Source organism: Cotesia typhae, unplaced genomic scaffold (assembly GCF_013202065.1).
Source record: "Cotesia typhae breed Kobodo isofemale line unplaced genomic scaffold, CoteBio_Ctyphae scaffold_152, whole genome shotgun sequence".
Classification (NCBI taxonomy): Eukaryota; Metazoa; Arthropoda; class Insecta; order Hymenoptera; family Braconidae; genus Cotesia; species Cotesia typhae.
The window spans coordinates 9446465-9457526 of NW_027423776.1; the positions used below are offsets into that span (position 1 = coordinate 9446465).

The 11062-nt window shown below is 25.0% G+C and overlaps 1 protein-coding gene across 6 annotated transcripts in view; it reads left to right on the forward strand.

Annotated features, from left to right (window-relative positions):
* Window positions 1–10116, forward strand: part of LOC141536693 (kinesin-like protein KIF13A) — a 48274-nt gene extending 38158 nt beyond the window's left edge. For 3 of the 6 annotated variants that reach the window (XM_074257391.1, XM_074257394.1, XM_074257392.1), the window contains 8 exons: window positions 753–895; window positions 1593–1764; window positions 1996–2019; window positions 5126–5197; window positions 5602–5750; window positions 6003–7017; window positions 7624–7800; window positions 7886–10116. In XM_074257391.1, the coding sequence (XP_074113492.1) occupies window positions 753–895; window positions 1593–1764; window positions 1996–2019; window positions 5126–5197; window positions 5602–5750; window positions 6003–7017; window positions 7624–7800; window positions 7886–7974 (1841 nt within the window). In that variant the 3' untranslated portion in view covers window positions 7975–10116. Of the gene's footprint in view, window positions 1–752; window positions 896–1592; window positions 1765–1995; window positions 2020–3739; window positions 3758–5125; window positions 5198–5601; window positions 5751–6002; window positions 7018–7623; window positions 7801–7885 lie in introns of all 6 variants that reach the window. The other 3 variants (XM_074257393.1, XM_074257395.1, XM_074257397.1) reach the window with 3 other exon arrangements.
* Window positions 10117–11062: the final 946 nt, after the last annotated feature.

An 11062-nucleotide genomic window follows, 5' to 3' on the forward strand; every position in this document is an offset into this window, starting at 1 on the left:
GAAAGTCATGTTGGTATTATTAAATGTAAAATAACATTAATAATATTTTTTTGTACTTGTGTATTATCTTATCTATGTTGAATTTAATTAACAGCTAAACGTAGAATAGATTAAATTAAAAAGTAAAAAAAAATAATTTTGAATTAACAAAAAATTTATTTTATTTAAAAAAACAGCTTGGAGTGTTTTTTTTTTAAATTAAAAAAATTTTTTTTTATTTATCTTTATTTTTAATTAATTTTATTAAAAAATATTTTCTACTTTTTAGTTTAGTTTGATATTTAATTTTTTAAACTATAATTTAATTAAAAATTTTTAATAATAATTTAAAACTAAAGGCGTTCGATTCTATTTAAGTAACTTAATAACGAAAAAAAAAAAAAAATATTCAATAAAAATGACATTTAAAAATTCCTTTAAATAAATACATACATTCAAACGGTTTAAACAAATAAAAGCGAGTCAAAAATTTGAATATTGATATGAAATAACCAATAAATCTGTTTTCAAACACCTTTACAACTTTTATAAAGTGATTATCATAATACTTAAAAATACCACAGATATTTTTAATATATTCGCTTCAATAACGCTCCAGTTACATTTATTATGCAATATCAATATTTTCTGCTCAATAAATCAAAATCTTAAGCGTTAAAATAAATTACACTGTTAAAAATTAAAATCATCCAGCTTTTAAATTCTAAGTAAATAAATGAGTACAATTAATCTAAATACAATGAAACTTTCAGAAAAATATACAAGAGGTGTTTCGGCAGTCGAAAGTATCTTGACGCTAGATCGATTGAGACAAAACGTCGCAGTGAAAGAATTACTCCAAGCACAGGGACAACCATTGATGCGCAAGACAGCCAGCGTACCAAACTTCTCGCAGGTACTTCTGCCTCTTCAACGTCTTGCTCGCACTGTAATGCTTATTAACACTTACTTATAATTTGGAATGCATTTTTTTTTTTCACTTAGTTTGCATCGTCCAATGGATTATTAATGCACATACTTATATTTTTATATAATAATTTTTTTTCTTACTAATTATCTTCTCTTTCTGTTTTCTACTATTTATAATTTCACCTTTTATCCATTGAAAAAAAAAATTAACTTGATTCAAAAAATTTTCTCAGTGAAATTCTTAAGCCAACAAATTAATTTAAAAAAAAATAGAAAAATTTTTGGTAATTATTTACAAATAGACCCCACTTGTAAATAATTACCAAATTTTTACTTTAAAAATTTTTACTTTAAAAATTTGAATCAATTTTATTTCATTAAAAAATTTTTCTCTCAATTTAAGACAATAAAATTATTTAAAAAAAAATTTTTTTTTTTTTTTGAATCAATTAAATTTTTTTTAATGTACAATTTAATTTAATTAAATACTTAATTTTATTTGAATTAGCGCTCTATTTCGTTGATTTTTAAACTTTATTTAATCAATTGTTCTTATCACTGCACTCCTATCTTCGGCATGTCGGTCTGTCTGTCTGTTTTTCTTCTTACAACTTTCATTAAACGTTGCAAACGTTTCCAGCCGATTAACCATCACTAACAATAATTTTTAATTTTAAAATCAGATCATGAGATTCGATACCTCGATGGAAGCGCTGAGCGTTACACGCTCCGAAAGTGTAACAGATCTCAATTCCGAACTTAATGGCCTACCTCATCCAAGACGAGCGTCCGTCGGACACGCGAGAAATGATGACAGTCCTTTCAATACCTCACCGTTAAAGCCGTTTGGAATCGGTAAGAAATTTTATTTATTTATTTCTTCCCCTAATAATAAATATAAATATATTTATAATATTAAATTACATATAAATTACTCTAGGTAAAATTTCATATATAAAATAAAAATTTTCAAAATTCGCGTGAATTTTTTTTTAAACAATATTAATACTGGGTATAAATAAATTTTTTGATATTATATTATATTTTTCTCTAACAACTTTTGTTATAAAAAAAAATCAACGGTAGTGACACAAGTACTGCAGCGAAAAGGTAATTTAACAACTGAACACTTTGATTATAATTGCTGCATACACTGCATTATTATATACTGGTTAACACGTGGCAGCGCTGCGTTTATTATAAAATTAAATTGTGTTTATCTTATCATTCATTCTCATTAAACGGTCTTTTTTTTTTTTTTTTTTAATTAATTAATTAATTAATTAATATTAATTGATAGAATACGCTGTGCTGCCAATTTGAGGTAGCATTGATTTTTAAAATAAAACAAAAATGAACATGCTCGGTAGCTTATTGCGAACGTTTGACACTTTTTTACACTCGTAGAATCATACACTATTTTTTATAAATAATTATACCATTTTTTAATCTACACTGTTTTATATTAATATTTATTTAAATAATCAACCCTCGAAAAAATTATTTTTTATTAAAAAGTTGATGTGACATTTTCATTGTTGGCGCTTTTCGTTGTTAAGGTCATCACTTTGGCAAAAAAAAAAAGTTAGATTAATTTCTTCAAGAGTTGAATATTTAATAATGCATTTGAGAATAAAAAATGAAACTAGGAGTATTTCATTAATTCATCTATATGATTATGCTTTTTTTATAATATTATAATATTGAAATAATTTATTGAATTTATAAATTAAACGGCTTGTTTTTGAAATGTTTGCTTATGCTGTGTTTCAAATTTTAACCCTGTTATGATAACTTACTAATTACAATGATTACAATTATAAATTAAATATCAATTTTTTTTGTTTGATTATAATTTTTATTTAATATATATATATATATATATATATATATATATATATATATATATATATATAAATAGTATTTTAATTATATATTTAGTATCTTGAACAAGCCGTGTTTATTTAAACCTTATTTTATTTTATAAAATTTATCATTTCATTCACCTCGCACTTGCATTTCTCATGTGAAAATAACTTACAGAAGTACATGAGATGATATGTACCCACCTAGATTAAACCATCGCGTTACAAATATCATAAACGTGTGTACTCTGTCAAATTATTCCAGTTCAAATAAAAGCCCGTCCATTTAATTAATTTGTTTTTTTCACATTAAATTAAATTAAAAAAAATATATAATTAATCTTATGATATTTGTAACGTGACATAATCAGTAACTTTTGTAATTATAAAACTTTAATGACTATGATTAATTTATAAAGTTACTTATTTGTAATTTATATTCCACATAAAAATGAGTATATAAATATAGATACGAATATAAATTAAATAGTTAAAATTAATGACACCTTTTCCACATTTTTTTTGTTTGTGATTTTTTTTAATAAAAGTATCTTGCACTAATGCAAGCATACTGAAGCTTAGTATCACTCAACTCACAATTTTATAATTTTTATTTATCCTGATAAATTTTTTGACAAAAAAAAAATATTTTTAATATATAAATAAATATTTAAAGATATAAATATTAAATTAAAGCATGGCTAATGTCATTTTGGCGAATTGGCCTAGTATTTTTGGCAGCCGGACAATAAAACTCTACCACTTTTATTATCAGACAAGACAAACTTGAATAAATTAACTTAAACTATTATATTAACAAACTATAACACTAAATTATAAAACATAATAGCTGATAATAATTAATAATTAATAGACTATAAATATTTGATTAATTTTATTGTATGACTTATCTGTTCTTCTGTTAAACCTACGTCTACTTCTACTACTATTTTGGCCCACCCAAGGCTCCATTCTCAACTCAGGTAAAAAATGGAGTCTTGATTTGATATTTAATTGATGACGTTAATACGACGGCGATTATTAATATTAATTATAATGATAATAATAATTTATTAAATGATATATAACTTTCAATTTAAATTAATTTATTAGTTTGAAAATAAATAAATTGTATCGTGAGTGGTTGAGTCTGTTGTTATGTCTATAAAGCATTTTTTATTATTGTTAATGCCTTGCTAATAAATATTGATGTTTAGAAAAATTTGTATTTAAATATTTTTAAGTATGTAAAAAATAATTAAAATATTTTTAATAATTCTAAACATTAATATTTAAAAATAATTGCTAACAATTATTCAGCTATTCACGACTTGCATGCACGCTTTTGATTGTTATTTTAAAACTAACAAAAATTCGCTTGAAAAAAAAATTATTATTTTAGAATTGCTTAATGAATCTATTCACAAAATTCTAGCCACAAATAATCAATTAGCTTATTGTATTTAAAAAAAATGAAATTGCCGCAATTTATTACTTCACGTCAATGTCAATTTTTATTCACTTTGTTAATAAACTCTATAAAAACTAAACTCAAATTATTTCAACTGAATGAGGTTCAACAGCAATTCGGTTGGTAGAATAAATATTAATTAATAGTTAATAATTAACTTTAAACGATAAGTTTTTAGTTTAAAGTCAAATATTTAAAACATTGACGTTTTATTTTATTTAGGTTGATAAATTTGCTTGGATGTGCATGAAGTTTAAAAAAGAACAAATGCATCGCATGGAAAATTGTGATAGAGATCTGTGTTGACATTATATAACCTACAAAATTATTTATTAAATATTTAGTTTTGACTTTAAACTAACATTTAATTATAACAAATAAAGTAAATGTCAGATTTTATTCACTAGATAACAATTTCTTCTTCAACTTGACATAATACTGAAGTTAGCGGTCAGCTGTGTCAATTTAAAAATTTTTTTTAACAAATTAATTACAATAAAAAAATGCTTCTAAAATTTTCACTTGTAATTTTTATTAATTTTCACATGTGAAACTTTTTAATTAAATTATTTTTTATTAATTTAATTGCTATAAAATTCCAAAAAAATTTTTAATATTGTCAACTTCAGTGTTATAAATTTTTAGGTTATCTGAACAGCTGTTGCGCGCGCAACGTTTGAAATTTTAAACTATACTATACATTACTAGTAAGATGCGCGCGCAACAGTCTGCAAAAATAAAAACTCATCTTCCTAACCTATAAAAAAAATTTTTTTAAATCTGACATTTATTTTAAAAATAATTATAATAAAATACAAACAACTTACTAACAAAAAGCTTTCTTTTAATGTTTATAACTGAAACGTTTGTCTCCTTTCAGCGAGACCAACTTTTCTGAATCTCAATCCAAACATCTCACTGACACGTGTGCAACAATCCACCTCTTCCAAGTGTAGGTGACACTTGCTTGGTGTTGTCGTAGAATTTTTCTTCTTTATTTATTTATTTAATTAAATTTATATAATTTAATTACTCTTTATTATTTCATTTATTTTACGTTAATTATCTGAACTATGATTTAATTAATGTAGCAAGCTTCTTCACGAAAAAATCTAGAGCTTTAGCAAATCACTTTATTTAAAGATATTTTGTTTTTTTATTTTCTAATTGATAATGTTAATTTTAATTTTTAATTTTTTTTTTTTTTTTTTTCAGCGCAGTTATTTTATTTATCGTTTATTAAATAATTATTATGTTAAACGATTAGTAATAGATTAATAGATAATTGTTTTAGTTTAGATGAGAAGAAGAAATATTGATTCGAGCTTGGTATTAATTTAAATTTATTTATTTAAGCCTCACCAAATATGACCGGTAAGTTGGGTCTGCGTATGACGACGCTGCATGAAGAAATATCCCACACGGGTAATCATCCGTCTTCTCCGATCCGAGATGATGATGAAGAAAAGAGTGATGCTGATTATTCTGAGTATGAAGCGTACAAGGTATTAAAATTTTTTTTTATTTTATAAATTTAAAATAATTTTTATATAAAAAAAAAAAATAATTATTTTTTATTAAATTATTCAATCCAAATTTTTTTTAACCAATAAATTTTTGTCAACGCTTCAATTACAAATTATAATTTACATAATTACCATAATACTAAATTAATAATCGACTTAACCATCAACCACTCATTGAAAATGAAGCCTTAAATATTAACTACCCAAATTAATTAATAAAATGAATTACAGGCCCCCACAAAGTTCGTAAAGCCACTAACAACATCACGTACACTTGACTCGCTAGCAGAGCTCCAGTCAACGAAGATTAACACGCCAAGTATGAGTAGCAGCGGTTATGGATCTCAAGCGGTATCAACAACAAACTTGACATCCGATGACTCGATGTCGATAAAGTCTATCAGCGTTGACGAGACACCAGACCTGGAGTACCGTAATATAATCGAGTACAAGAAGCCCGAAAAAATGGACAGCTCGCTGGTGGAAGAGACTCCAGAGGAGTACCTGGGGGAAATTAATACTGACATTGAGAATTTATCAGTATCACAACGAATAACCGAGGACGTTGACCAGAGCGACGTTCAACCCGAGACAAACAAGCGGTTCTCGGGTTCTAGCCTATTTAGCAAGAATGACTGCGAGAAATTTAGCATCCAGAAGCTCACTGACAGCAACTCGATAGCTGATAAAAGGAACGAGATGGAAATTAGCCAAGCATTCAGCGACGACAGTCCTCTCGAGGACAACTCAATAGTCAACACCAAACTTCCTCCGGGTAAAGTTGTCAGGAGACGCAAACAGTCCTCCGGCTCTGCAAACAACTCGAGAACTCCAACTTTAACTTCTAATTCTATTTCAAATATTAATATTAATAATAACAATAATCATAATAATACTAATGCCAATAATAATAACAATAATCAACATCGAGCTTCGTTTCCCATGGTCCGTCCACACTTCTCGGAAAGCAAACTGGAGCATATACTTCACCAGCCAGATATGGGCTACGAGAACGGCGACAATAGTTCATCAGCGGAGCGTATTGACGATGATATGAGCGATAAAAATTCTGGATTCGGTTCACGGCACGATTTAACGAGAATAGAACCTCCATTGCCCGACTGGGTGGTAGTTGGCGAGTCCGTTATGGTCCGACCCTACAGCTACTGCGGTGTTATTGCGTACATTGGACCCACGGAATTCGCATCCGGGACTTGGATCGGTGTTGAGCTTGATGCTCCCACTGGTACGTTTCTTCAATATTTTTAATGAATTATTTATATTTTTCTGTTATTACTTTATCGAACGTGACTGCTAAAGTTTTCACCTTTAAATGTAAATATAAATATTGTCGAAACGATTTGCTGAATTTTTTTTTTTTTTTTAAAGATATTTATGCGCTGCACATGAGGCAAATAAAATATCATATCACAGTGTAAATTTTTCGATTTCAAGCTTTTGTAAATTTTTTTTTTTTTTTTTTTTTTTAAGATTCAAAATATTTTTATTAAAATTTCTTTTGAATTAATTTAGCACAGTGGGTTAATTTATCAAATGAATATTCCATTAAAAGCTTGAAAAATTACAGTAGTTCTGAATTCTCGGCCTAGAAAAAATGGTGCCAATTTTTTTATCCAATCAATAAAGTGATTTAAAAAAATCACAACGAAAAAAAAAATGGAATGAAAGTAATTTATATTAAACGCGTCGGGGTTTTTCTAATTTAATTTAGTTTAATGAAACTATTGTTTCAGCCAATTAATTAATTTTTTATTTTTTTCTGTATAATTAAGTGAAATATTTTTAATTAATTTAAAATGTGACAATTTTTTTTTTTTTTTTTTTTATATAGGTAAAAATGACGGTGCTGTTAATGGACAACGTTATTTCACATGTAGACCTAAATGTGGAATATTTGTAAAAGTAGACAAACTTATTCAAGACAGAAGAGGCAGAGCATTGAGAAGTTTTACCAAACAAGAGTCAGCACCACCCCCATCATCTACAATGCGCAGAAGTGTTAGTCGAGGTATCTATTATTTATTTATTAAGAGAATAAGAAAAATTTTGTCTTATAATCTTAATCATTTAAAACTAAATAAAATAATTTTTAGGTGAAGGTTTACACTCATTGCATCGAAGCCGAAGTCGCGGTGAAGGCCTCTCAACAACCGGCACCAGATATCCGTCGCGTGGAAAATGAAGCTACTGGTATAATAGTCCATCATAAAAATCTAAAATCCAATACGATTAAAATAAATTAATAATAATAATATCTTAAAATTAGTTGCTACATGCCTACACTATATGTAGCGGCGGTGTTTTCAGTCTCTAGTATAATAAATAGCCAGCTAATTTATTATTACAGTCATTGAATTTTACAGTGCAGCAAAATTACTTGGAGCATTGAATACATTTATTAATTAGTCGATTTATTTATCTCATTCGAAGCAATTATATCCAAGTATAAAAAAAAAATAAATATAAAAGACGTCGCCAGTCAGGCATATTTATTCACTATAGAGGTAGACAAAAGAAACTATTTAACAAAATCTAAATAATTTAAAAGCATCATTCCATAGCATTTATTTTATATATTTCATGTTAATTCTTTAGTTTTTTTATCTTTCATGTTTTTAACAATTATAAAATGTTCTGCGCCTAAATCAATTACAATAATTAAATTGTATACTAATAAAATTATTTTAAATGTAATAAAATTACAATAGCGCGATAAAGACAGTCGAAAAAAATTAATCGACGATATTTACCGGATACTTTCCAAATTACCGACTCGGTAATTTTACCTGGAAAAGTGTCGTAAATTTATCAAAGTATTCTATTAATAAAACTTTTAATTACACTAACCCGATAAAAAAAAAAAAAAAAAAAAAAAAACTCAGTAAAAATGATTAATTATTAATTATTAATGAATTTATCTACATGTTGGTAGATTAAAAATTTTATATGTAAACAGTTGTAATTTTTTTTAGCGTTATTTTTCGTTTCAATTAATTTAATTATTATTTTATAATAATATTGTACCATACAAGTTCACGCTATTATTTTTTTATGTTACTACATGAGTACGGTTTTTATTTATAAATAACATAAATGTCGATACTGCTAACAGCTTTTATTGTTTGTTGATAATTATAATTATTATTATAAAAAGTAATTAATTATATAAAAAAAAAAAATATGCAGTAGAATTGCAATACTAGTAAATTAAGTTAGCCATTAGGGATAAATGAGCTTGCTTAATTATCATTTGTAAAATTATTTTTATTAGTTAATTTTTAATTATAAATATTATTATTGTATTTAAAACTGTGACTGGTCAATCACCGCTCTAAATTATCGCGGAGTTTATTTACGTTTTGTGTTATATTATTTTTAATTACTTTTATTAATTTGGCTCATGGATACCTAGTCTTTTAAGTAATAATATAATTGATTTATAATTAAAAAAAAAAAAATCTCTTGAGAAGCAAAAAAAAAATAAAGTAATATTTTTTGCAAGTCTGAGAGGGTGTGAAATAACAATACGAGTAAGACATACAAATTTACCTTACTTAAGATTTAAGTGGGAAAAAAAAAAAAAAATAAAAAAAAAAAAATGAATAAAATAAAATAAAAATTTGTCCATATTGTGAAAAACAAAACTATTCCTGTCCATTTAGAACAATACTAATTATTAATTAATATATATATTATCATTATTAATTAATTAATTATATAACTATTATATGTAATATTTATTGAATAATAAAATGTTATTATTAATCGTCTTGATTGTAAGATTATGTCTTCACAATTGGATAATTTTTAATGAACAAAGAAGAAATATTAAATTTCGTGAAGATATAAATTTATGATCACAGAGGCACCTGTCCATTTTTGGTAATTAAATTGTTAAAAAAAAAAAAAGTAATTAATTAAATGATTAAAAAAAATCATTAAGTACTCATGTCACACGAAAAGTCCAAATTTTTATTTATCTTCATTTTCATTTATTGGTTAATTAAATTTATTTAAGAAGAAATAACTGTTTAAAAATTTTTATCAAAATTTACAACCCATCCGGGTGGCAGCTGAAGTAACATAAGTACATAAATACAAGTATTGATATTAATTACAACATTATAATTAATATTACGCACATATTATAGCTATGTATGTACATAAAATATAATAAAATAAAAAAAAATTGTTCTTTTGTCCTTAGAAGCCCGTGAATAAATAAAATAAATCTGTAGATATGCAATATAAATGTGCAGTGTGAGAGTAATAAACTTAATTATTTCGCCGTACTTGCCAAATAAAGTAAAGTTTATTAAATATACAGCAAGTATTTTTTTTCGGTTAGTCAGCTCTAAATATTAATATCAAGCTCTGAAGACTTAAACTTTGCTAAATTATAATTATAATAATTAAATAAAAATCAATTTATTAGCCCTAGATCGGTACACGAGATGTCACACACGAGTTTTTATTCGTGAGAGAATTATATAAATATATATATATATAAATAAATGAATAAATTATTATTGTAATTGTATTATTTTTCAAGCAGTCAATAATTAAGAAGAAAAACAAATAAATAAATGAACCGATTGACATTACATAATGATTAATGATAAATAATTTAATCTTAATTTCAAAGTATTATTAATCTATCTCAATTTATAACATTAAATATTAATTAACATTTAATAATTTAATAAGTAACTGATAATTAATTATTAATAAATAATAACAAACTGTAAAACGTTCATTTTTATTGATATAAACAAATAAATTTCATTTACTGGTCTATTGATAATAATTTAAGTCATTTTTTAATATTATGTAATATTAATAATTATAATAATCTAAAAATTTTTTTAATTATTTTTTTTTTTTTTTTAAGATTATTGTTTTTTCATTTCTTCTTTTTTTTTTAAAACATAATTTTAAAGTTTTATAATTTTTAATAACCCTTTAGTCACTAAAAAAATTTACCTTTTATCTTTACGTACTTTTAAAAGTAAGCAAACAAAAAAAATGTAACAGTCGATGTCCTGGTGATTCACAAACGTTCTTATTTAAATAGAATGGAATGAGTCCTGGATGTCAGTGACTTAGGCCAAGGTTCTCTTTGTCCTACCAAAAGTTTTATCGACCGCTGAAAAAATCCCATTGGTCATGTTTAAATTATTGACAATAATAATAACAATAATAATAATAATAATCTCAATGAGTCAAACTTCCCTTTTTCATTTATTATTAAGTACCCACACATTTCTTCC